This window comes from Lissotriton vulgaris, chromosome 10 (genome assembly GCF_964263255.1).
Source record: "Lissotriton vulgaris chromosome 10, aLisVul1.2, whole genome shotgun sequence".
Classification (NCBI taxonomy): domain Eukaryota; kingdom Metazoa; phylum Chordata; class Amphibia; order Caudata; family Salamandridae; genus Lissotriton; species Lissotriton vulgaris.
The window spans coordinates 168,080,521-168,108,492 of NC_141698.1; the positions used below are offsets into that span (position 1 = coordinate 168,080,521).

Genomic DNA, 27,972 nt, shown 5'->3' on the forward strand with positions numbered 1-27,972 from the left:
TAGGCAGATACAGAAAAAACTCCATGAAAAATGTAACCTGAACTAGGTCAGACTAGTGAAAAAGAAAACATTCAGCAAGAAATTAGTGAAGTAATAAGCCTTGCACAAGATCAGACAGAGAAAGACTCTGAAGATAGAAATCATCAAGTTGTGCCACAAATCATCGAAAACAAAAGGGGACCTGAAGAAGGTGCAAGTGCAGTGCAAACTAAACGAATCAGAAATGGTGATAATAGGCCAGCTGTTATCAAAATATTGAAATATCACCTCAAGACAATACCAGAAGAACCAGAGCAGGTAGACAAAGTATCCAGTTGGTCTGGGCAAGCAGCTGTAAGCTGAAAACGAAGAAGCCCCAGAGCAAAATTTATAAATAACAAATTCAAAGGTCCTCAATGGACATATGTAATTCTCGAAGAGCAAATTGATGAAGAAGTGAAACCACCTTGAAACGAATTTCCCCTTTGAAACTCTGTTCCGAAATTGAATCACTCAAATAGAGAAGAGAAAATCTTCCTTTGCCCTTAGAAAATGGCTGACAATAGCGTTGCTGGAAACCCGGACTAATCTTCATCCCAGCTGGTCCAACTGGATGCGCCACAACCCCAGGTGCCCCCACCTGAAGGTTGCGAGTAAGATATTGTACTAGAGCCCTATGTACCCTAATCACAGAGGCATAAAGTTGACATAATTCAACAATAGTGACTCGTAAATAGTTAGGATGTGGCGTGAAACCTCCAAGTCTGGCCAAGTGGCCCCAGGAATCGACAGGGGACCCAACCGAGCCGGAGTCACTGAGTGGGGGAGGGCACCATTAAACCAAATATGATGCTGCCATGCAGAAATCGGAACCTCTAGTGTCCTGTATGGAACATAAACCACTGGCACTGCTGTGTAAGAATATGCTTGGAATGTTTTATCATCGGCATCTACAGCAGGAAATGTAACCCAAGAGTAGAAAAGCTCAAATTGGAATGCTGCATCAGCACTCACAACAAAGATAACCGCCATACCATCGTCAGGCACCTCAAATGTTGCAAGATGCCAACTGAGCGGTGCACGACTATGCTGAGCTATGTCAATATCACCCATAAGGAGACAGAGAAGAGAAACAATCTATATTAATTGTAGCACAAAATAGTGTAGTAATTCAATAAATGTGAACCTTTTTACATATCAAGCTTTAATGAACCTATATTCAATCCGTATAGGTAGGTTAAACCGTCACAACTGTCTACCGGAAACAGAAGTGAGGGCGTTGTGGAATAAGAGAAGCGCAAACTACTAAAGAGTCTCGAAAATAAGACCAAACGTTAGGTGTGCCAGGTTGCGGGGATTCTGTGTGTGCACAGAACTGTGCGTAGGAAACCAGGACCTCAGTGACTTGTGGTGTACCAGAAACTCTCCTCAGTACCGAGAACCCCTATCCGACTAGCATCAGTGTCTCATTCGCTCTCTGTACTACCGCAAAGCTACCACTGATTAGACAACCTAGAACAAGCAGCATAGAATACTCTCAGGAATGGTGGGAATCAAGAACACCCTTTTGTTTATATTTCTCATACAAGTTCACAACATGCGTAATCAGAGGCATGATAAAGTTTAAAATATTTATTTCAACTACCTGCTCTAAGATGCTGTATTTTGGCTAACATAAGCAGGCATACGATTAGAAATAAAATAATCAGCATTGTTACAATTCCATAAAACACAAAGGGAGAAATCTTATTATACTGATAGTGGAAACAGGTCATATAGTGCCTTGTGTACCACCCTCCCCTTGCTCGAAGCTAAGTTTTATAATAATAGAAGGTCTCTAGGTTTCAACTGAGAACCCCATACCTCAAAGATCAGCTTAGGTGAATCACATCAAAGAATACGCCAGCTCTCCTGTTGAAGTAAAGGTTTTTCTCCAAATGCCCGCAAACATGGCTGCAGTGTAATATCTAAGACACTCGCATTTCAGCTTCTTGCAGCTGGATGCATGTTATGTCTAGAGCATGGGCCGATCACATTGAATCAACAGCATACATTTTTATTTGACATTGACACTTTGAGCACAAGCTGTACAGACAGAGGCTGCCGTGTAAGTCTAGGGATGTGGAACGCAGGGCGTTCTCAAGTGAAGAAAATCAAGCAAGTTAACTTACAACAACAGATACATGTAGTGTTGTGTGCAAAAGCAGCAACGCTGCAAAATGGCGTTTGAACTTGTAATGCGTTTATGCTAACATAGAAATGTATGCAGGCAGACATCGGTCTTCACTACACCCCCAGTCAAGAGATCTGGGTTAAATCCATCATTCTTTTGCTCACCATGCCACCCCAGTTTGACCTGGCCGTATGCAAATCAGTCTTGACCCTGTGCCTCATGGGAACAGTCCAGCCCGAAGTGCCAAGCCAGGTCCTCCCTGGCCCGGAAACAAGCATCCTAGGACCGGTTTCGGGGTTTCACCCCTCTTTAGCTAGGATAGCTTGATTCCAGTGGCACAGTGAGCACAGGACCCACGTCTGGGCATACCTGGCGCACTTAGGGCAAGATTGCAAAAGACACAAAATTAATGGAAGGAATGCAGAACAAATCAAAACATTCACCCCCAGTCAAGAGATCTGGGTTAAACCCATCATGCTTTTGCTCATCATGCCACCTCAGTTTAGACCTTGCAATTTGCAAATCAGTCTTGACCCTGTGGTTACTGTAATTGAATTTTGACTCACAAAATAATTTATATAAAGGTTTTCAAAACTTTTTCAGTCTGTGGTTATTCAGAGTAAAGAGGTAAATGTCATTCTACCTTAAACTAACTCAGCAATCTGATTCATTGAGGAAAGGAAAAAATATATTTATCGAGTTGGTAAGACTTGGTAAAGGTGAATAACATAATTACAGGTATTTCTCAAAACCGATATCAGCAGTGTTTTATTAGCTTATTGTGTGAATGTGTTTGGGCCCAGGTGAGTATCAGGTATATGTGTGACCTAAGCTGGTAACCCACGCTCTAACGGTACTGTCATGACATCAGTCATCTATAGATGCACCATGCAACTACCTCCTGCTTTTTGTATAGAAGGTCAGTGTGTCTGCTGCCTCTTGCCTGACATAGGAATTGTTGTTATGAAAGGGTCAGCTCACGGTAGTTGTCACCTAGCTTTTTAAAGTCAGTTGGGACATTGCTACCACAATACTGTAATGGTGTTGTAGTGTAGTTCCTATTTCCCTTATAGGTTCTGCGCATTGAAATAATATACACTATAGTTTTGACATAGGACTACGGTCAGTATGCCTCTATTGAGTACATTAAACCAAATTACTTTATGTGCCAGCTAACTCAGAGGTCACAGGTCACTAGAAACTTCTCGAATAAACAAGAAGGGATGAGTTTCTGACAACTGCATAAACATGACAACTTTGTTTCCCTTAGAATCGGAACAGTGCTCAGAATCGTGGGAATAATAGATAACAGTTTCACTCAGTCAATCGTGCTGCTTAGTTTCTTCAGAGTTACACAGAAATAGATAGACAGGCGTTTCAATAAAAGTATTTTTTGAACAGTCTTATTTCTCGTGCAAGAGATATGAGCTGGTGGTGAGCCATATCAAGTTGTGTAGCCGATTTGCCATGGTAAGTGAAGGTATATTTATACCTGGAAGGTATTTAGGAATGTTAGCATTGACGTAAAGTCGGGCAGAGGAAGACGTCATGAATGAAACCCTAAGGAATACTTGTTTATGCATAATAAATTAGTTCTTGGAGAAATCAATAATCCAAGCAGGTAAAATCCCAATTGCTTAAGGATCTGGTTTCTAAGAACTCGTTGTGACGTGGGATGGACGGATGTAGGTGACCATGCCTGTGTTTGGATAGCATGGCTGATGCCTAAATAAGGACTGGGATTTTATGCCTTAATAAGGCCAATGTCAGTTGTGTCTATGTAAGGGCATGAAACCTATGTACGGGTATCTAAATCAAAACAAAATAGTGTGTTCTGCTGGAAACAGGTTTTAGTGCCAGGTGTCCCTTGTCACAGAAGCAGATCCATTGCAGGATACCTGCCATAACAAGTAGTAAGGGAAAATCCAAGCACAAAATCTGAAATCAGTGATGAAAGAGGACACAGGCCTTTGCAAACAACTGATAACAACAGCAGGTTGTACAGCATCTCCAACAGATCGTGTCTCCATCATTAACCTGGCAATAGTCATTTCCTTGGAACAACTTGGAGCTTGTGATCCAATGCTCCTGCCTGTCCCCGAAATAGTTGAAGAAGCAAGTGCTGTTGTCCTGGAAGAGGAAGCTAATGAAAAGCCCTCCCTGAATGTGTTCTGTTACCATTTCTTAGAGCTGTGAGCACCACAATCCTGAGAGAATTAAAAGAACATTAAGAAGTCTGTCTAAATGAGGGTCCTTGCAAAAAGGTATTCAATTGGAGGTAACAGCTATTGAGTTTCTAGGGAGGGCTCACGTTAGATTTCCTAGAGGCTATTTGTTATCAAACATCTTTATGGCACTGGGGTATACAAGGCAAGCCAAGTTGAGAAAATGACTATGTCTTGTACCTGCAGCTGTCTGAATTTTTTTTATCGATTTAGGGACCTGTGCAATCTTTACCAAAACACTTGTTTAAATGTTCCAGAATGGTTAAGGTGCCATATTTGTTGATACTCATATTGGGGCTATTGCAAAACGTTGAGTGGCCTTTCTGGAGTATGTATACAAGCAGACTTGCAATGCCAGCAAGACAGCCACCTGTAAAATCTTCGAAGACAAAGTGTATTTAGGAATGTATAATGAAGGGTGTTTTCAGTTCTTTTGTAGCGAACTGGAAAATATCAGTTTTAATGGATCTTCCAGATAATCTGCAACCATTACTGCATAGTAATTAGGGAAAGTTTTGTAAAATATCACCTTTGATAAATTTCTGTCTAAAATGTGTATTACAGAGGAAAAAACCTGTCCAAAGTTGTGCTGTCAGACCTGAGAAATAACACAATTTGGCCAGTCCTACAAACGAAAGAAATTAAAGGGATGCATGCCTCTTTATTTCTAACCTGAAAGCTCACTGGAGAACTGCTTTTTTTCATGCACTCAAGGAAGTGACCAAGTTTAGACTATTTCTTCCTCTTAGGATGGATCCTTCGTAGGCTGTTCCTGACCTTTCTGGTCCTTGGAGACTTTTCAGTTAATGCTGTCCATCGCCATATTTTGTGTTTTTCACGGGATTAGCACTTGGTCTTGAGTCAGTTGATCACTTACTCAATTAGGTTCTGGCATCCCTATTGGCAGTGCTGTATGAGTGACAGTACAATTGTTTCCGAACCATGATGATTAGATGTTTCATGTTTCATGGGAATTATTGCAAATTGATATGTATTTCAAACCCCTCTTGCTGTATGTTTTTTACCAATGGTTTCCAGCATCATAGTATAATATCATGATGCAGTAATTTTGTGGAGTCCAAGCAGCTATCAAATGATGCCTGTTTAAGAACCAATTCTTCAACCAAGTGAATGAAATCCTCTCAAGCCAATGATACGAACCACCAATATGAATCAGCAAGGATAGGAAGGAAAGGTTTAGAGGAAATGAGAGACCTTGGGAGCAACCAAATTGCTAAATCTTTTACCCGTTTTATACAATCTCAAGGGTTGGCCAATTAATAGAAGGTTTCGGGACGACTGTTGAGGATGGACCATCAGGTTGTCTGGTTCTATATCAACATACATGAAGATAAAAGTTTCATCTCTGGTGAGGCTGAAGCAAAAGATATGTGCTTCGTGGCAAAGAGCACCTCAAACAGTAGTCAAAATAACAGGAAGGGTAATTGGACTTGCCAACTGTTTCTGCTGCTATTTACCATCCTAATTACCCTACTACTTAAGTAGTGCAATGCACCAGATTTATTAGCTTGAGGGAACCAATGGATAAATATTTTTTGCTTCAGAAGCAACTGAGCTTCTCTTATATGTCTGTTTCCAGACTCCATCTCAATGCATAGAAGAACATATGAAACCCTTACACCAGGTCTTGGAGCATTTTTCTGCATTTTCCCTATTTTCTGTTCTAGTCAAGACACTAACATAGGTGAACCGGGAAAGAGTGGAGGTGATACTGGCATCCCCATTGCAACCTTTGTTCCCTCCTCTCAATTGACTGGCACAGGGTCTTTCTTGGAGGTTCCCCTGACACTTTCTCTCTGGATCAGCTTCTACTTTCACCTTGTTTTGTGGTACCTTCACATAGGGGGCTGGAAGTTAAAAGTTCAGGTAGAAATGGTGTCCCAGAGAAGTTACATTGTGTACTCAACAGTTCAAAAAACTTTCCTACTAAAACTATGTGTGTGTCATTGGGACATTGTTCCTCATAGTGCATTAGAAATTTCTTCATCCAAGTGATTGTGATCCAATTAATTTTCTGGAATTCCTCAGTGGAGCGTTTTTTTCCTGACATTGGCTCTATCTTTAATAAGATATATTTGATCATCAATTAAGTGCCTATGCTCCACTTTACATTATTCCGTAGCGTGTAATGCACTGATATTGTTTCAGTGTATAATATATTGCTAGCACCAACATGCCAATTCTAGCTTGCCCACATGCATGAGCAAGACACACAATTGATATGGCAAATGGGCATGAGGCTGTAGAAGTTTAGTACTCCTGAGGCTAGCGTGAGAGTGCATTGTGGACGGACCCACACATTTCAGTTGCATGATCATCTGTCCAGGTGTTCACTGTATCACTTTTTAAGGTGCTCAAAACCGTGAAACAGAAAGCAGAAATTACTAGCATTCATCTAATACTCATTCCTATTACTGTCCAATGAGCACATAATCCAAGCCCAATCACTACCTTTTTATTTGTCATCCTGGAGTCTCTGAATAATATTGCTGTAACACTGCAAGCAATTCAAGTGTTGTAGGCTTCAATGAGACAGTAGAGGCTGTTGAATTTAGGTAGTCAGGGCTGTAAATCTATTCTTCGAACCAAGCAAGTGAGTGATGTGAAGGTGCAGAACTCCTTGCAAAAAGTTGGGGGATCTCTCCCAGAGGAAGGGTTTGAAAGTAACAAGACACTATGGCACATTTTACAGAACAATTGTGTCATAAATTGGGTGGAAATCCGTAGATTCTGAAGGAAAACAACACTTGCTAAGCAAGCCTTACCTACATGAGGAGTGGTGGAACACACCCTCCCAAAGAAACCCTTAAAGGAATAGTGGCAAAACAGCAGATTTCTCATTATAATTTCCCCAAAAAAGTTGGATAACAGGCTACATACATTACAGTCATGTAAGAAAATCAGTTTTCAAAATGCAAAGAGCATCTTGTTCCTTGATTTGCAGATGTAACCCCTTCCTAGTATGCCCCCAGTCATATCATATGGTGAGACTCTACATGGAACAACAGACAAAGTCAACAAACTATAGGTTATACAAAGCTCACCACCAGAAGGCCTTGACAGCACATCGAGACAAACCATACAGGTGTACACAGCAGTGTTACTTTTCATTTACAAAGGGATGCATGGTCAGACAGCAGACAGATGACTCCAATCTTACATGCCCAGAGCTCAGAGAGTGGTAGTTATAACACAATAAATGCATTACCTATATAGATGGTAAAATGTATCCATGCAAATCATGACATACCAACCATGGCAGAAAGCAACTCATGGTATCAGGATGCCTACATCCCCATGTAGTCTACCAAACTCAGCATTAATCATAACTTAATTAGCAGCTTTTTATATAATGTTACATTGCATTGGTTTATTTCAAATCATCAATCTGGAGGTTTGTGAAAATGCAGGAATGACAGCAAAAATACCCACAAAGATTGTTATGGTAGGGTGATATCTTGAGTGATGTCACTGACCATGTCATGAGTGATGTAATATGTGACGTCATCAGCAGTGCATTGCAGGCGCGCAAGTTATAGTGAGTCCAACTAACTATAACGTGGGAATTTCAATGGTTTTATGTCAGTAAAATTTCCAGCTAACTATAACTGGTGTGAAACCTATGGTTCTTTCAGTGAATTTATTAGGTTTTTAAAATGCTAATTCCTAATTATAACTGGTGTGAAACCTATGGTTTTTTCAGTGAATTTCAAAGGTTTTTTAAATGCTAATTCCTAAATATAACTGGTGTGAAACCTAAGGTTTTTCAGTGAATTTCATAGGTTTTTTAAATGCTAATTCCTAACTATATATAGGGCCTCAAACCTATGTTTTTTTCAGTGACTTTCAAAGGTTTTTTAATAGCAAATTTCTATAGCTAAGAAATGTAATATTTTTTATAATGAATCTTATATTGTATATTTATGTAATACTATTTTTTTTATGTATATTGTTCATGTTTTTTTTTTTGCCCTGGATGCTCCCAGTGCGCGTACCGGTGAGCGCACCGGTAAGCGCAGTCTTGCGGCGCGCCCTGGTGCCAGTACCGGTGAGCGTCCCGTTAGCGCTATTGCCGCGAATTAAAACATCATCGTGACGTATCGCGTAGCCGCGTCCGCGTGATACGCATGGGGTAAGCGGACCCGGAAGCCCTCGAGCGCATACGATCGCGCTACGTAAGCGCGTCGGGTCATGTGACCTGAAAATAACACTTTTCATTGGTTCAGGACTGTTTTGGTTTTCAAATGATAAAGCCAGTGTCATGTGACCTGAAATTATAACACTTTTCATTGGTTCAGGACAGTTTTGTTTCCCAAAAGATGAAAGCCCCCACCCTTTTTCCTCATTCTCACTTTTTACTTTGTCTGAGGAAGACCTGTTTGCAGACCTATTTGTACCTATTTGTACTGAGAAATGGCTACAGTAGCAGCAGCAGCAGGAGCATCTCAACCACCACCACCACCACCACCACCACAAGGACCACCACAACACCACAGTGGTGGAGAAGAAGATGAGGAGGAGGAGGAGGAGGAGGAGAGGCGGTACCTGCCTGAAGATACTACCACCTATAAGCCAAAGGAGCACATTGTCTGGGAGTTTTTTAAAATCCCAAGGGGCCTCAAGAAAGTTAATGCGCCAAAGGTTACTTGTCTGATCTGTGGCACTGTACTTTCCAGGAGGAACCCTGCCAAAAAGTATTCTTTTGGCAGCAACACCATGATTCACCACATGCAACGCCGGCACCCAAACAAATATGCTGCGGCAGAGGTCAGAGAACTGACCAGAAACCCTCCCCAATCTTCACCGAGCACCTCCCAAAGTAAGCAGCTCACTCCATCGGGTCAAAAGACAAGTGAGATGGTCCCAAACATCCAAACCCAGTTTGGAGATTTCAAAATTGTTTGCAAATTTTGTGGAAGGACAATTTGCTATGGAGAGCAAAGTATTAAACTGATTAACCGTGCTGGAAACAACCACAACTGTAAAAAGAAACTTTAATTTAAGTTTTTTTTGCTCCAGTTGAGCCGTTTACAATTCCCTGTTTTTTTGTTTGTCCCCATAAAAATTACCAAAAAAATAGAAAATTGTTCATAAAAGCCAAAAAAAGTAAAAAAATGTTCCAAAAAACAATAAAAAATATATAAAACAATAAAAAGAATAAAAAAACAGTTCTTTTTAGAACTACCTCCAATTTATAAAAAAAATGCTACATTTAAAAAATACTCTGTCATTCTTTTTTCCCCATGGTACGCTCCCCGGTACGCTACCCGGTGCGCGTACCGGGCGCTCCCCCGTGCAAATCGCGCCCTTTTATGGCCCCCACATCAAACCTAGGGGGTCAGGGGGGTCTACCCTGCCCCCTTTTGGTCATTTACCCCTTTGTTTTTGCCACCTCTTGTGTCTCGATCCTACCGAGACACAAGATGGCGGCCGCTCCGGACTGTTTGGAATGTTGACAGACACCCAAGAGCCAATCAGCTTTCCGCTTGCGAACTCGTGTAGCACGCTGGTGCGCGCCCCGTTGCGCGTACCAGGGCGCTCCTATAGATATATATTTTTTTTTACCTAAATTACTCAAAATCCACTGGAGCACATATCTTTAGACATAGCAAAGGCACATCGGGCTACCAGTCCCTACAATTTTGCCAAGTTTGGTGGAAATCCATTCAGCCGTTCGGGCTAAAAGTGAGTCCAACCGCCCCATGGAAATTAACATGGGGAAAACACGTTTTGGGACCCCCCTTTTATCTCGGCCCCCGCTTGACGAATCCCCCCAAACTTTCAGGGAAGGAGCGGAGCGCAGCGAGGGAAATTTCAGGAAAATTACAGGCAGATTCCTCAACCGGCGCCAAAGTTATTCCCAATAGAATGTTGCGGATTCCCTATGGAAAACAATCCTAACTATAACTACCTACTGGCGACCGCCAATAGGTATATATATATATATATATATATATATATATATACTTATGGGAGGGCCTACGAACTGTTTGAGGAGGGAGACGGTACAATCCGGTGGCGTAAGGCGTCTGAGGAAGGCTAATGTAGCTGAAATGCATCACGCAGCGCCACAGATTGAAATGAAAGATTTCTGACGGAATCCCCGCTGTGTCCTTGGTCTACTTTCATCAAAGTGGTCTTTCCTTTCATATTTATGTGCCTGCCAGGAGCACGTTTCAAGGACCCGTCCATCAAAGAGTCTGGGGTTTTAGCTGGCAACGAACTCTGCTTCAATCAAGGAATTGATTACCCCGAGACCGCCACGAAAACAGGCCATGCAAGCGAGGCAGCCTGTGACTTCACGGGGGGGAGTGCTCACTGTGGTTGCTCTCCACGGCCCGGCCTGAACTGCGATTGTGGCTTGGGCGTTGGGGGCCTGAGGAAATCTTTTACACGCAAAATACGGACGGCACCCGCCACTACATGGCCCCCCCTCACAAGGCATTTCAGCGCGCATTTGAAGCGCATCACTTACCCTGTTACGAGGATACTATCCTGCTGCATGCTGGTAACTGTGGTCCCATACTGGAGCACAGCTGCTATGAGTTAACAGGGTCAGCTGCTCCCCTAGTTATGGGAGGGCCTAGGAACTGTTTGAGGAGGGGGACGGTATAATCCGGTGGCGTAAGGCGTCTGAGGAAGGCTAATGTAGCTGAAATGCATCACGCAGCGCCACAGATTGAAATGAAAGATTTCTGACGGAATCCCCGCTGTGTCCTTGGTCTACTTTCATCAAGTGGTCTTTCCTTTCATATTTACGTGCCTGCCAGGAGCACGTTTCAAGGACCCGTCCAGCAAAGAGTCTGGAGCTTTAGCTGGCAACGAACTCTGCTTCAATCAAGGAATTGATTACCCCGAGACCGCCACGAAGACAGGCCATGCAAGCGGCTGCTGCCAGGAGGCAGCCTGTGACTTCACGGGGGGGGTGCTCACTGTAGTTGCTCTCCACGGCCCGGCCTGAACTGTGATTGTGGCATGGGCATTGGGGGCCTGGAGAAATCTTTTACACGCAAAATACGGACGGCACCCGCCACTACATGGCCCCCCTCACAAGGCATTTCAGCGTGCATTTGAAGCGCATCACTTACCCTGTTACGAGGATACTATCCTGCTGCATGCTAGTAACTGTGGTCCCATACTGGAGCACAGCTGCTATGAGTTAACATGGTCAGCTGCTCCCCTAGTTATGGGAGGGCCTACGAATTGTTTGAGGAGGGAGACGGTACAATCCGGTGGCGTCTGAGGAAGGCTAATGTAGCTGAAATGCATCATGCAGCGCCACAGAGTGAAATTAAAGATTTCTGATGGAATCCCCACTGTGTCCTTGGTCTACTTTCATCAAAGTGGTCTTTCCTTTCATATATATATATATATATATATATATATATATATATATATATATTACCTACTGGCGGTCGCCAGTAGGTAGTTATAGTTAGGATTTTTTTCAATGTTAAATCTCAAAATTCTATTTGGAATAACATTGGCGCCGGTTGACGAATCTGCCTGAAAATTTCCTCAAAATGGCCTCGTGGAGCTCCGGTCCTTCCCTGAAAGTTTGGGGGGGATGCGTCAAGCGGGGGCCGAGATAAAAGGGGGGTCCTAAAACGCGTTTTCTCCATGTTAATTTCCATAGGGCGGTCGATGTCACTTTTAGCCCGAACGGCTGAATGGATTTCCACCTAATTTGTCAAAATTGTAGGGACTGGTAGCCCGATGTGCCTTTGCTATGTCTCGAGATATGTGCTCCAGTGGATTTTGAGTAATTTAGGTTAAAAAAAATATATATCTAGAGCCGCACCCCGGTACGCGCGCAGGGGAGCGCTCAAAGCGCGCCACGCGACTTGCGTACGGAAAGCTGATTGGCTCTCGGGTGTCTGTAAACATTCGAAACAGTCCGCAGCGGCCGCCATCTTGTACCTCGGTAGGATTTAGGTGGTAAAAATCAAAGGGGGAAATGAGCAAAAGGGGGCAGGGTACACCCCCCCTGACCCCCTAGGTTTGATGTGGGGGTCATAAAAGGGCTGTACGGGGCGAAAAAAAACATTTTTTATTTTTAATTTGCGCGCGGGGAGCGCCTGGTACGCGCACCGGTGAGCGTACGATTGAGAAAAAGAATGACACTTTTTAAAAAAAATAATAACATTTTTTTATAAATTGGAGGTAGTTCTGAAAAGAACTTTTTTTTTGTTTTTGTTGTTTTATATTTTTTTATACTTTTTGAAACGATTTTATATTTTTTTGGGATTTTTTACAGGGGAAAAACAAAAACAGTGATTCAAAAAACTGCTCAACAGGAGCAAAAAAATGAGAAAATTTAGGGACGGGGAGAGCATTGGTGTTCCTGTTTCTTTATTGCAATGAGTTCAACGCTCTGCTCCCCGTAACAGAGTAGTTCGTCACAGTCCTTGCATAAAAATTTTATTCCTGCAAATACCGGCTGGATGTTAGGGACCATTCTTGCATGTGTTGAACCTGAAGGTGTTGCTCCACCAGTGGAGGTGCTGCGGCCATCTCTTCGTGCCTTCTCTGCCAGCTCCCTGACACTCTCCCTGGAGTAATTGTTGGGGTGTCTTCTTTTGACATGCCTAATTAAATTGGCATTTCCAAAGCTGTATTTTTTTAGAGGATTGCCTCTGGATAAAATACTTCCACATATTTTACAAGTTACTTTACTTGCATTAACTTTTTTTGTCCTTCAGGGATGTCATAAAATTTCCAGATGAAGTGGTTCTTTGTTTTCTGGTGAGGAGGGTCCTCTTGCACAAATCCATCTGAATCACTGCTGGATGACTCCCTTGCAGTCATTGCTGTAGATCAGGAAAGTAATGAGTTCAAAATTCACAAAACACCTCTTGCTCTCTCCAAGTGCAAATCAATAGTGAGAGAAATGGGTGGGTTTCTCTAAAGAAAAAAATAATTATTGAACCAATGAAAAGTGTTATTTACAGGTCACATGACCATGGGCTTCATCATTATGAAACCAAAACTGTTATGAACCAATGAAAAGTGTTATTTTCTGGTCACATGACCGACGCGCTTACGCGACGCGACGCGGGGGGCGGCCAGAGGCGCGCCGCGTAAGCGTGTCAGACGCCTACGTTGCGCGATCGTATTCGCTCGAGTGCTTCCGGGTGCGCTTACGCCGTGCGTATCACGCAGACGCGGCTACGCGATACGTCACAAACATGTTTTCGTTCGCGATATTGGCGCTCTCCGGACGCTCCCCGGAGCGCGCCTCGGGGCGCTTTATAGAAGTATGCTTTTCGGGACGCTCCCCGGGGCGCGCATCAGGAGCGCACAAAAAAAAAAAAAAAAAGGGAAATTGTAGGGACAGGTAGCCCTATTCTGAAGTGCTTTTTACGAAAATTAACTTTGGAAAAAAATGTATTGTGCTACATTGGGCTTTATATATGTTAGAGCAAAAATGTAGCCCAAATGTAGCCCAATGTAGCCCAATGTAGCCCAAAGATGGCCACCAGAGACAAAAAAAAATATAGCTCAAAAATAGCCCAACTGTAGCCCAATGACAGAATGTATCAGAGTGTTCTAAACAACTAGAGCGCTAACAGTCTTACTTATAAAGTGAGACTTATAGTTAGGAATTAGCATTTAAAAAACCTATGAAATTCACTGAAAAAACCATAGGTTTCACACCAGTTATAGTTAGGAATTAGCATTTAAAAAACCTATTAAATTCACTAAACAAACCATAGGTTTCACATCAGTTATAGTTAGCTGGAAAATTTTACTGACATAAAACCATTGAAATTCAACGTTATAGTTAGTTGGACTCACTATAACTTGCGCGTGTAATGCACTGCTGATGATGTCACATATTACATCACTCATGACATGGTCAGTGACATCACTCATGGCATCACTGATGACATCATCCTTGTGACAGAGTGACAGACCTCCTTTCACTGTAATGTAACCCATGAAAACACATATTGAAAAATATAAATTAAAAGTTTTTTAAAAATGGAGATACCCATACCAGTTACAACAACCAATTCAATAATTCCACCATCTATATACACATTCACTCATTCACCAACAGTTCTATATAGTCACTCATACATATATATACTCATCATATGTAGTGATACACCTATACATCCTGTTACACACCGACAGTCATCCAAACGTTACTCACACACATACTCACACATGCAAATAAACTATTGAACATCCATTTATTTGCATATACAGCTAAACACACACTACCACCTTACTTCTAAGGAAACTTACATATACTTACTCTCTTAAACAATCACTTATAGAAACACATAATTATTTAAACATGAACTCTTTCAATCTCTCACTCTCACATATACTCACTCATATACATCAATACTCACATACACTAGATTAAAACATATGTACTTACTGATAAAGGCACTAATGAGACAGTCATTCACTCACTAACACACACATATGCACACTCATCCTGCACATATGCCGTCTTCAAAAAACATACAGTGAGTCAGTCATTGATGCATCTATGTGCTAAGTAACACTCCCACCAAACCATACAGACACTCATACTGATACTAAAAAAACATCTAATAATCTATATACACACATATGTAGCTACTCACCAACCCATGCAGCCATTTATACACAAAGTGAAACACTGATACATATATTTAAATATTTAAACATTAATCGTTAATATATGTATTCACTAAGATACACTTAATAAGCCAGTTAATCAATCATTTTTTTTTTTTTAAAACATCCATTTACGCACTTATTTAAACATTTATTGTTCCATCGACCTTTACATATACATATATAAAATATATTTATTTTTCAGAAAGCCACACATTCACTGGATGGTGTCATCAGTGATGTCATGAGTGATGTCACTGACCATGTCATGAGTGATGTAGTATGTGACGTCATCACCAGTGCATTACACGCGCAAGTTATAGTGAGTCCAACTAACTATAACGTTGAATTTCAATGGTTTTATGTCAGTAAAATTTTCCAGCTAACTATAACAGATGTGAAACCTATGGTTTGTTTAGTGAATTTAATAGGTTTTTTAAATGCTAATTCCTAACTATAACTGGTGTGAAACCTATGGTTTTTTCAGTGAATATATAAATATATATATATATATATATATATATATATATATATATATATATATATATATATATATATATATATATATATATATATATATATATATATATATATATACACACACACACACACACACACACATTACATACACACACAACATGAATTACATTAAGCACAGTAGTATCAATTTAAAAAACACAAGTCTTACTTACTTGGGTCATTAAACTCCACCATAGTGTATGTGCGTACACTGCAAGGAAACTTTCTTATTATTCTGTCCAGAAGCCAGTTATTGACCAACTTGAGATACTGAAAATCAACAGATATAGACCGAGTTGTATCAACCAAGTATGTCAGAGAAGATCCCTCTGAAGAGAAAAAAAAGTTAATATTTATTTATTTATACAATGCAATGTCACTAATAAAGACAAGTTAAAAAAATTATAAATTTATAAAATTTCTGAAAAGATATCTTCGTAAAATCTGACTATGAAATTATATTAATATATTCTCATTTAAGAAGTACCTTGATCCTTTATAAAGCTATATATTCCGTATTCTGTTGAAAAAAGATAACAATATGCAAATGTTAATATTTTGCAAATTAATGGCCCATTGTATAACAAATGTGAGCATTGAAGTGCATTTCAGGTCCAGAAAAAGCCGAATTTAAGATTGGAATACCAGAATCTTGATAAACAGAATAAGGAATTGTAGATATGTCTGACCACAAATTACACTTATCACCATTCAAATCCTGCCAGCACACAGGATTTTTAAGCAGTAGTATGTGTTTAACTAGGGATGGGAAACCTCACTTTGTCATACCTCTTTGGGTTTCTTATAAACATTTTGCATGGCCATTACCACCCTAGAGACATTTGCAAATGTGCCCCTACAAAATCCACGTGTATATGTGGTTCCATGATTGCAGGAGCAGAGAATGAGTTTGGTTTCTACATTTTGAAATATATTTTCCAGGTAGAGAATAAAATAAAATGGTCTGATTTAAACCAAATTCACAAATTACAATTGGGCTTGCAGTCTTGTATCCCTAAGGCAGCTCTTGCCTCCAGGGAAAGAGCCGCTTCAGAAAAGTAAAACATTAGGAGCCTTATTACAAGTAAGGTGGTCCTTAGGACTGCCGTGCTCATGGTGCAGGTCCTACCTCCCCTACAATGTGGGTTCGCTTGCAGTATTACAAGTCGGACTTCCAAACGCCACAGGACCGCTAGGTCTGCTGGAGATCCAGGATCCTGCGGCGGTCATGCAGCGGCCAGCGAAATGTAATATGCTGGTGGTGCCTCTGAAGCACTGCCAAGTATATTATAAGTTGGCTGTCCGTGCCCTTTTCATGGTGGTGAGCCTGCCAAGAAAAGGGTTGCAGAGAGGCAACCAAGGGGGCCTTAATAAGGCCATGTGCCACTCCTGGCCCTGGGGGTGCATGCAGGGGGGCACCTATAGTGCCCTGCTGGATTTGCGCCCCCAGTTACTGAACAGTGTGGCATGTATGCCACACCCTACTGGAAGTTGCAGTCGGCGCTCTGAAAGTGTCCGTCTGTATGTTAGGCCCTTCTATGGACAGACCGCCCCGTCAGATTGCCGCAGCACCACACAGCGTGGCTGGCTTTTCATGGAATGGAACTTATTCCATCCCGCAAAAAAAAACGAAATGAAAATGCAAATACCAGGATTAAAATAATATGTATATTTAAAAAATCACAGGGAATGCTAATGTGAAATAGTAGGGCAAAAAGGAAATGTTTGTGAATCAAGTCCTTCGTAATTTCCAATATGTTTAAATATAATTAATTTCAAGTCTGAGGTGTTAGTACTTTTAACCGTAATAACATTAAGTGTGATGAATTTAGACCGTTGCATAGAAAACGTGAAGAATTAATGTGTAAACCAAATGTAACTAGCAGAAAAAACTAACTTCAAGAATTTGTGTTGTGCAGCTGACGACCATTCATTATTAAATGTGTATATTAATCCTGTCATTTTATATGTAGGTAGGAATATAAATTGAATGTGACTTATTTTGTATGCAATTCTGTAAAGCTCATGCCCCATTTCTCTTATGTTAGCTGAATCTTGTAGGCCTGAAATGCATTTCCCTAGAAGCTCTTGCTTTAGAATTAATGGTTTGAATTTCATGTACCCTGTGGATTTCATTCTTTCCTGCTTTTGTGTTGCGGGTGAAAGAAGCTCCCTTGTTAGTTAGAATAATGGCTTTGTTTTAGGGTAAACGTGTAATGGTGGTTACCTCTATCAATTCTCACCATCAAATGAGATTTACACCAATCATTTTTGATAAGAAAGTGTGAAATGGTTGATAATGAAAAACATGAGAATTTCTTCTGCATCCTAAAAGCATGCAGAAATGTTTTGAAACATACAAATGTGAAAAACTCAATTAAAGAGAGAAAAAAGGTTATTTGCTAATGCAATGTAATCACATGTTTGAGAATGTAAACATTAGTTATTCTAAAAAATGAGCTGTTGATGACTTCTACATGTAATGAATAAAATTAATGCTTAGATTATGAACACAAGGAAATGGTTAAAATACTTAGTATATAATATACGGTGGCGAGGCCTGGCGCCGACGTGAATGGCCGCCTAGCTCGGAGCTCCTCTGAGCCGTTTCCCCTATTGCCACCAAAATCCGGCAAAATCCGTGCCATTCTTAACTTGCTGGTAGCGGTGGCATACTGATGCGATCCTCCACCCGCTGTCTTGATTTGGGCACTCTGCTCGCTCCGGCGCCCGAGTCGCGGGCAATCTGCTGTTCACCTGCTTCTGGGAGGGGACGTCGGAGCCTGGTGGCGGCCTGAGCCGCAGGTGAGGACCCGGCTTTGAGGCCTGTTCGGATTTGTGACCGCTGCAGCTCCTGTGGCTCCTGGCGGACCCACGGCGAGGGAAGTGCACTGGTGCGGCTGGTGGTGCCGCGAACCTTGCTCCATAAGCCCGAGGGAAGCGGGTGCTGCATTGAGGCCCTACCCCTTTTATGGCTGGTCACCGGAGCAGCATAATGGGCGGACGGCCCTAGCAGAGGACTCTTTGGCAGGCGAGGTCCCAGCTCTGGTGCCCACCCAGGTACATCGCCGATTGTAGCGCTGGTTATACCGTCATACCCCCACGCGAAGAAGACTGCGGGCCACACGGAAGGAATCCGAGGGAGGCGGATGCTCCGCAGGCCTCCGACGCCTCTCCTGTCCGCTGACCTGAGCTTGTGAGGCCCGCGGGCGGGCCGGGTCTCAGGCGAGACCCCGGCTTCGCGGACCTGGCGGGCCGCCGCGGAATGAGACCTGCCTGCCCCCATGGAGGTGCGTGAGAAGGGAGAACAAGTGACTATCGCCTGGCAGCAAAACGAGCCGCTGTGGACCACAGAGACAGTACTATTAACCACCAATTTGCCAGAAGCGGGCCCATTGGTGGTGTCAGGAAGCACAGTCGGGTTGGGGTCGGCCCGCCTGAAAGACTCGGACACATTGCAGGTGTGGAGCGACGGAGTGAGCAGGGTGGCCCCTCCTGCTATACCTTGTGCCCGAGAGTTGGAATCCGGGGGCTCTGAGCTACCACGGTACTTACCTGCGCCACAAACTCTACCACTGACTGCAGGCTGCTACACGCTGAGCAACGACTCCTATGTTGGATATGCGTGTTTAGGGACTTACAAGACACCTGAGTTGCTGGCCCGATGGAGGAAGGCGGTGGAGGCTCTGGAGGGGAGACGGCACGTGCGGCCTGGTGTGAGTCGGGACGGAGGAGTCCCGGGCCAGTGCGGACCCTGGCATAACCTGGCATCAGCTATCCTGACGGGGGTGAGGCACGAGGGGGCACCCCCTACCGGAGGAGATCGGCAGGCAGGCGTGGATGGGTGCGTGCTATACCTAGTGAGAGGTCTCAAGTGGCAGTGGTTGGTCGCTTCCTGACTTAGCCCCGGGTCGGGGACAGTGGTGTGCTGCCTCTGGACTGTTTGCAGTGGCGCTCGGCTAGACCGGGGCGCTTGGGCCTTCCGTCATCGATCCTCTGTTCTGGCTGCTGGGGGCCTGAATTGTTTTCCCTCTCCCTGCTGTCCCCCCTTTTTTTGAACGCGACGGTCTCCAGTACGTATTGGACTGCCTTGTGATCGCCACACAACAGGGGCGCGTCTAGCCATCATGAGGCCTAAATCTACTGTCCCCACACAATCCAACAAACTGGACAAAGGGACCCCCCAGGCAAGTGGTGCGACGGATGATGTTGCTGCCTCTCGGGAGCCATTGCTGGCCTCCATCATGGCGGCTATACAGTCCCTGGGCACAAACTTGGAGACAAAAATAGACAGAGTCTCCATTGAGGTTGATCTCCTCCGAGCGGACCTCAGCAAGAATTCTGACAGGGCCCAGGCCAACGAAGACGGGATCAAGGAGCTTCGGACCTCATCAAAAGCATTGGAAAACCGTGTAAATGAGCTAGTCCACCAACACCGTCAGACGGCCCTCAGGCTTGAGGACCAGGAAGGGCGAGCTCGGATGAGCAATATACGCGTGGTGGGCGTTCCGGAGGAAACGGAGGGGCCTAGTGTGGAGCTGTTACTTGAGGACCTGATACTCAACCACTTGAAACCTAAGCGCCTATCGCGTATCTTTACCATTGAGCGCGTGCACCGGGTGCCCATCCCCAAGCCAAAACCAGGGCCCCCGCCTAGAACTATCATAGCGAAGGTCCTGAACTATCGGGATAGAGACGCCATCCTCCAAACGGCTAGACTGTCAGGTGACCTCCAATATGAAAATGCCACTATCCGGTTCTTCCCGGACTTCACGCTACAGGTACAGAGGGAGCGTTATACCTTTACAGGCGTCAAAGCAGCATTGCGTGACAAGGGAATAAAGTATATGATGTTCTTCTCGGCTAAACTCAAGGTCATTGCCGGGGGCAAATCCCTATTTTTTCTCAGCCCTCGGATGTGCAGAGACGGGGAGACATCCAGAAATCCCGACAACCTGGACGGCGGTAGCTGGAGAGATACGCAGGTTGCTTCACCTGGATCGACGACTGGACAGTCGGAGGCGTGGGGACGGAGTCAGCGCTCCTGGAGGTCGAGGTCGGCCAGCCTTCGCGGGGACATTCTCCGTGAAGCAGAGGAGCAGTAGCGATGGGAGACTAGTAGGAGTGAACCTCTACGAACTGTAATGTATAGCACAACCAGCTTACCCGGGATGCCCCCGGGTAAGCTGAGCGCATTACAAATTTCATATAATAATAATAATAATAATAACATAAAGGTCATGCCTTCTCTTAGGGGGGAAACAAACGGGCGGCAGGTAGCGGGCCTTCTGGTGATAGCGTAATGTGAAGTGATTAGAGATAATGTGTGTATTGCTCCAATGAGGTAACTGAAGACGGAGTGCGTAATTTTCCAAGGCAGGCTGAGACATTATTGAACTGTGTTTGGGCCGGACCCTGCCTACTGCCCAAAGGTGACATTGGCTAAGAAACTGGAATGGTACGCAATGTTGTTTAAGGGTGGGAGTGGGTGGCGGCTGGGGCTGGAGCTGGCGCACGTTCCTCTTAGCATAAAGCTTTGTTAGAAGAGGGGAGCCTAACTCCACTCTAGGTTGGGGTTCTGGGCGAAAGGCGCTCTGCTGATTGGGGATGTGGGTAGTTGTAAGCCTGCGGAGCAGGGACGCAGGGAGGGGGGCTTGTTTGGGGGGGAAGGAGGGGATCTGGTGGGGGGGTCTGGATTGGGAGGTTGGGCAAGGGAGGGGGGAGTGGGGGGAGGGGTTTGGGCTTGTTTGGTGTTGTCATACATGAGGAAAATGATTGTATTACAGTGTGGGGCCAGGAGTATTGAGGCCTTACGAGCATTTCAAAATATCTACGAACATGGGGTGGAATAAAAGCCTTAAAAGTTTGAGTTGGAACATCAACGGGCTGGGGGACAAGCTTAAGAGAACAATAGTCTTGCAATTCCTTAAACGGCACGCACCAGACGTGGTTCTCCTGCAGGAGACCCACCTCCTGGGAAACACTTGTCACGCGCTTTATAGATTTGGTTATTCCCTTGTTCTTCATGCGGGCTTCACCTCTGGTTCCTGAGGGGTTGGCATTATGGTACGCCGGAACCTGCCACTGTCTGTTGACCACACCGAGACAGATTCGCTGGGTAGATATGCTGCTCTGTCAGGTCAATGGGAGGGTAGCAGAGTTAACCTAGTGACCTGCTATGTCCCGCCGGGACTGCAGACCCAGTCTTTTGAGGCTTTGGGGAAGCTACTCCTCTCCCTTCCGGAGGGTCAGCTCTTTGTTGGGGGTGACTTCAATGCAGTGGTCCCAGGTCATTGTGATAGGCATCCCCGAGTGACCTTGTCAGAATGCTCCAAACTCTTCGCAGAGGCAGTACCGAAACTGATCCTAATCGCCCACCTCCCAGTGCCTCCGCTAAAAAGCTGAGTGCACCAGCAAGGGGGAAAAGGGGAAGTGGTGGAGAAAGAAGAGACACCTTGAACACTGCTGTCACCCACACCAGCTGCTTGACCTTGCAGTATTCTTCTGCCATCTGTCCTATGGAGCGAGGGTGCCTAATACACAGAAGGGAAAGAGTAAACAACAACAACCTACCTTTCCTAACACAACACTCTCTTAAAATAATAATTAGACTTCTCCTACCAGCTGTTTCCAGGGCCTTGCTACTCTTCTATGTTTATGGTGAGATTCTGTCAGGAGCTTTTAACTGAAAAAAGGAGAACTATGTTACTAATGGTTCTGTACCTTATAATCACTCTATACTGAATTGTCCAGCTATAGCTACCTGTAAAGCTTCCTGTCAGGTGGTGTACAATTCCTTTCAGGTGAGTAGTCAAGTATACTCCTTAGTCACAGTCGCAGTCTTTTGGTTATACAATCTTCAAGCGCACAAAAAGGTTTAAGGTAAGGTTCAGAGGGGAAAGGAAAGGAGAGGGCAAGCGTAAGAAGGGAAGGGAGGTTTTCTTAGAAACGCTGCATATTACTGGCTAAGGCTGATAGTCTTACTGTCTTTGCTTTGTTTCTTCGGCGGAAGATAAAGCTGACTCAGGGCTGAGACGATTATTAATTTGCCGAAGTTCCGCTAATTTCTGCTGCTTGACTGATGATAACAGGACAGGTACTTCGGCTTGGCAATTCTTCCTGCTGTCACTTTTTACGCAAACACTCTCTCTAGTTACAGTCTTCGAAGCTGCTGCTGTAAGATTACGGATTTCACTCTTCACTGTGAGAAGAATGCTCTATGGATAACTGACACCAAACTCCGAGAGTATTCTCAGAACAAAAACCCCTACTATGCTCCCGTCATGAAGGATAGACGCGGAGCTAGGTTTCCTTGCTGCTGAATCCTGACGGACGTCGTTGAAGTGCGCAGTTAAAACTCGCGCCTTCTCCACGAGCACTAGAATGTGCGGATTTCAAGGAAGGCTCTGAGGTCCATTGCGGCGGCCATCTTAGGAGGAGAGAAACTATGTACAATTCATTAGGGAACCTTACTCTACAGTAAACGGGGGCTTTATACAAGTAAGCTGAGAAACTTATGAAGGGCAAGGATGCCAGATATTTGCCCGCATGAGTTGGGACATTGTCTGAATCTTTAATCGCCGCTTGGGAGCACAGATGGTGGCGATTCGGTGAATCCTGACAGACCTTCCCCCTGGCCAGTTGTGGCTCGCTGATTTTGCAGATACGTTTGGCCTCACAGACCTCTAGCGCTTCAAACACCCGGCTGACAGGCAGTACACCTTCCTATCGGGTCTGCATCACTCCTTCTCTCGTTTGGATTACGTTTTTGCACCTTTGCAGTGCGGTATGGTTGTCCGTGAGGCCACCCATCTGGCACGTGGTATATCTGATCACTCCCCTCTACTGATCCATCTCACGATCGGAGACGAGCGAGAGGGCAGAGTGGCTCCAATCAGTGCCTGGCATCTCCAAAATCCGGATACTCGTAAGGCCCTTACTAAGGTGATGTGTCGCTATTTTGAGGAAAACGAGGGCACGGTGGAGTCCTCAGCCATATTGTGGGAAGCATTTAAGACAGTGTTGAGAGGGGAGGCCCTGTCAGCGATTGCTGGCCGCCGAAGGGAGCGGGAGGTACAGATGCTCAAAGTGGAGGGTGACTTACATGCCCGGTGCTTGGTGGTGATGACCTGGAAGAGGCACACCAGCTGTGCCTTAAACAAGCCGAATACAAGGCACTAGCCACAGATGCTGTGCGCACTACCCTTAGAGATAGGGAGGGTAGGATATACGACCAGGGAGACACGGCTGGCAAACTGATTGCATGGTTGAACAAAAAACAGCAGTCGCATAAAGTGGTAGCGGAAATTTTGACCGACTCAGGAGCGGTTGTAACTGAACCCCGGGAAGTGGTTAAAGAGTTTGAGAAACACTACCGACGGGTGTACAGTAAAGCATCTGACCGGCTTGAGGACTCAGTCGACTTGTTAACTGACATCCGAATGCCTGCCCTTACGGATGTGGAGAGGGAGCTATAGGAGGCACCAATTTCGGTGGAGGAGCTCAGCAAGGCCATTTGTGATCTGCGATCTGGTAAGGCTATGGGACCCAATGGGCTCCCTGTTGAGCTATATAGGATCAAAGCTGATGGCCTCAGTCCATACCTTAAACGGATGTTCGAGGAAAGTAAAGAGCAAGGACTACTACCCAGAGATCAACAAATAGCTACTGTAGTTGCAATTCTGAAGGACGGAAAACCCAGAAACTTGTGTGCCTCCTATAGGCCTATCTCCTTACTAAATTCAGAACCCAAGATCCTGGTCAAGGTCCTAGCTAACAGGCTCCGGCCGGTCCTGTCCACACTGGTCCACCCGGATCAGTCGGGCTTTATGCCACATCGTAATACCGCTCTTAACCTCCGCCGAGTGCAGGGAGCGTTGGGGCTCTGCCACACTCTCCGAGAGGACGCTGTCCTGGTGTCTCTAGACGCGGCCATGGCTTTTGACACTCTGGAATGGCCGTACATGATAGCGGTCCTCCGGAAACTAGGCTTTGGACCCGAATTCATCGGATGGGTCCGCCTCCTTTACTCTGCGCCACTCACCCAAGTTACTGTTAACAACAAATTATCTGAGGTGTTTGCTTTGGAAAGGGGAACACGGCAGGGGTGCCCACTCTCGCCGCTGCTCTTTGCTCTGTCCCTGGAGCCCTTGGCGGCCTGGATTCGGCAGGACCTCTCCATAAAGGGAATCCGCTGGGCAGACGGTTTGGGCAAATTTGCGTATTTGCGAATTCGCAATACGCAAAATTCACGAATTTGTGCAAAGTTTTTTATTTTCGCAGATGTTCGCGGGGCGCTTTGCGTGTTCGTGCGTGCTCGCGGGGCGCTTTGCGTGTTCGCGGGGTTTTTTTTGCCTGGTTAATCACTGCCACCCTTTCGTTTTTTATGCCCCTCTGCCCTCTGTACCACTCGTTTCTGTGCCCTTCTGCCCTCTGCCCCACTCATTTTTTGTCCCCTTCTGCCCTCTGTCCCACTTTTGTGCCTTTCTGCCCTCAGCCCCACTTAGAATGGCGCCGGCAAGCTGCCAGCGCCATTCTAAAATAGCTTCAACAGGAAGCACTAATTGATAAAGTAAAGCAGGTGCTCGAGTTGAAGGTCAAATTAAGTTACACAATCATTAATCACCCCAAGTTTGGGGTGATTAATGATTGTGTAACTGAATTTGAGCAGCACCTGCTTTACTTTATCTATTAGAGCTTCCTGTTGAAGCTCACTTTTGTAACTATTTTAGAATGGCTCTGGCAGCTTGCCGGCGCCATTCTAAAAGAGTTACAAAAGTCAGCTTGAACTTTTGACCCAATCCGTTCCGCTCGTGGATTTTGCGGGAAATTCGCGAATCTCGAGGATTGCGAATTTACTGAAAATCTGCAAAATCCACGAGCGGAACTGATTTTCCGCCCATGCTTAGACAGAATCTCGCGATACGCGGACAACATCCTTCTATACCTCACTAGCCCTCGTAAATCTCTCATTGTGGCCATGGACATTTTCACAAGCTTTGGGCGTAACTCAGGCTACAGCATAAACTGGAGTAAATCGGTCCTCTAAGTTCTTCGTGGTGGCCCGCCGGCTGTACCCCGCAGTTGCCCAATTACACTAGCTGAAGATGGGTTCAAGTACCTGGGGGTGTATGGCTCCATGATTGCGAGCACCCGTTAAGAGAGAAACCTCCTCCCCCCTTTGCAGAGGTTCCGGAGGAACTCGGCCGCGTGGCGCAAACTCCCACTGTCCCTGTTAGGCAGGGCATCATTGTTTAAGATGATGGCACTGCCTCGATTCTTGTATGCATTGCAGAATCATCCAGATTTGGTGCCAAAATCATACTTTGTGACACTTGAAGCCTCACTCCGTGAGCTACTATGGGCAGGAGCGCCTCGCATCTCCCTTCAGAAGATGACGCTTGGTTGGTTCAATGGGGGTATTGCGTTACATGATATCCGCAAGTATTATTGGGCTGCGCACCTCTCAGCCATCAACCAAGGCACGTATTGTGATGGTAATGAACCCAGCTACGGGATGGACCGTTGGCAGCTGCCGGGAGGGAACTATGAGAGAGCGCTGTATTCTAAACCAGGTGGGTTCCCACTCACTGGGCCCACCAAACACTCTGTTGAAATCTGGCATGTGGTTCAAAAGAAGCTGGGCTGGGCAGGTACCATCACTATGTCCATTCCGTTGTGGGCTTCTGAACGTCTAGGCAGCCTGCACCGCACAAAAGGGTTCCATAACTGGGACATGATTGGGATCTCCCACATCCGAGACCTATGGGGCTCCAAAGGGGTTGTATCGTTCGCGCACCTTCAGCAGACTTATGAGCTTGCCCCTAGTGAATTTTACCGTTACTTGCAGGTCCGACACTCCCTTCGATCCAATATTCCCCCTGGAACCCTTCCTCCAGCCTCATCCCCTTGGAAGACAGACTGCTAGACGGTCACATTCCCGACCACGCCATCTCCCTTACATATATAAGATTATTAATAACTCCCCGGAGCTGCTGCATACTCTCAAGAGAAAATGGGACGCGGACGGGTTAGAAATTAATGAAGAGGAGTGGAGTGGAGCACTGGCATCCCCTAGGGAGGTGGCCATATCGGCCACACTCCGTCTGATCCAACTGAAAATACTTCATCGCGTGTACATCTCAGGCATGAGGTTGCGACTCATGGGCCGTGGCTCTGATGGGCTCGGTTGGAGGGGATGCGGGGAGGCGGGGACGTTTCTTCATATCCTGTGGGAAGGCCCTCTCATACTGATCTACTGGCAACAAATACACCACAGCATGCGCGAGGTAAGGGGGTGAAATTGCGGGTGGAGGCTAAACGATGCCTGCTGAATATATGGGAACCCACCGATCTATCTACACGGGGTAGAACATGGGCTACACTTGGATTTATGATTGCAAAGCGTAATGTAGCTAGACTCTGGGGGGCGGGTATGCCCCCAAAGATTGGTCCATGGAAACAAGATATGGACTGGTGCATGCTCCATGAAAAGACCATTTACGTGGCGAGGGGCTGCCCACAGAAGTGGGTTGGTGTCTGGTCCAACTGGAATGACTACAGGGGACAAATCTGCGAGCCCCCAGAGATGGCCAGGGTTGACGGACCACTCGAAATGATGCATAACTGATGTAATTTTACCCACTGTTGAGCTTGTATTTGTGATTTCATATGCTATGTCCTGATCTTGTCTGGTACAAAAATACGTGAAACGCTTAAAATGTGTTGTACACCACTGTCTTTTTCTATGCAGTTAATAAAAAAAGTTTAAAAAAAGAATAAATACTTAGTATATGATTGCTTGATAACATGACGTTTTGCAGTATTAGTTTAGCATGTGTGATACCAATGTGTATGACAAGAGTGAAATAAATATTCATTTCTTTAAAAAAGAATAAGCTACGAAAACGTTTTAACAGTACCTAATATTGACAAGTAATGTTTAAAGGAGGAATAATGAGTAAATTAACTAAGAATACTGAATTATTCAAATGAATGTGTGTTTTATATTATTCAGAACGTGATGATGATTCAGCAAGTTTTTATGTAGGCCTCAATGCTTACTTTTCCTCGTTCGAAAGCAGAATCTTACAGAAGTAATCATTTAAGACGCTGTGGGTACTTTTCATGAAGTTTCTTTCTTATGCTTGCAAACAAAGGACTCTCTCTTGATTCTGTGGTAAATAAATTTTACCGATGCATTTTTCCATATAATTATCAATACAAGACAGCTCATTCAAATGAGAGGCAGAGTCCGTGGCATCTGAGTCATACGGGCTTTAATGGATTAATCCTCAAGGATGGAGCATCATGTTCCATCACCTCTAAGGTTCAGGAAGGGACATTCAACGTTTTATTAACATTACACATTATATGTAGTGAATTGATACAGTTGAAACCAATACAGTAGGCGTAACAGGTGAAAAGAGAGAGATAAGA

The 27,972-nt window shown here is 44.7% G+C and overlaps 1 protein-coding gene across 1 annotated transcript in view; it reads right to left on the reverse strand.

Moving 5' to 3' along the window:
- The window catches only part of LOC147684909 (uromodulin-like), a 449,835-nt gene that overhangs the window by 405,980 nt on the left and 15,883 nt on the right, over window positions 1-27,972 (reverse strand). The window contains exon 3 of the mRNA XM_086939737.1: window positions 15,708-15,863. Within this exon, the coding sequence (XP_086795863.1) occupies window positions 15,708-15,863 (156 nt within the window). The remainder of the gene's footprint in view (window positions 1-15,707; window positions 15,864-27,972) is intronic.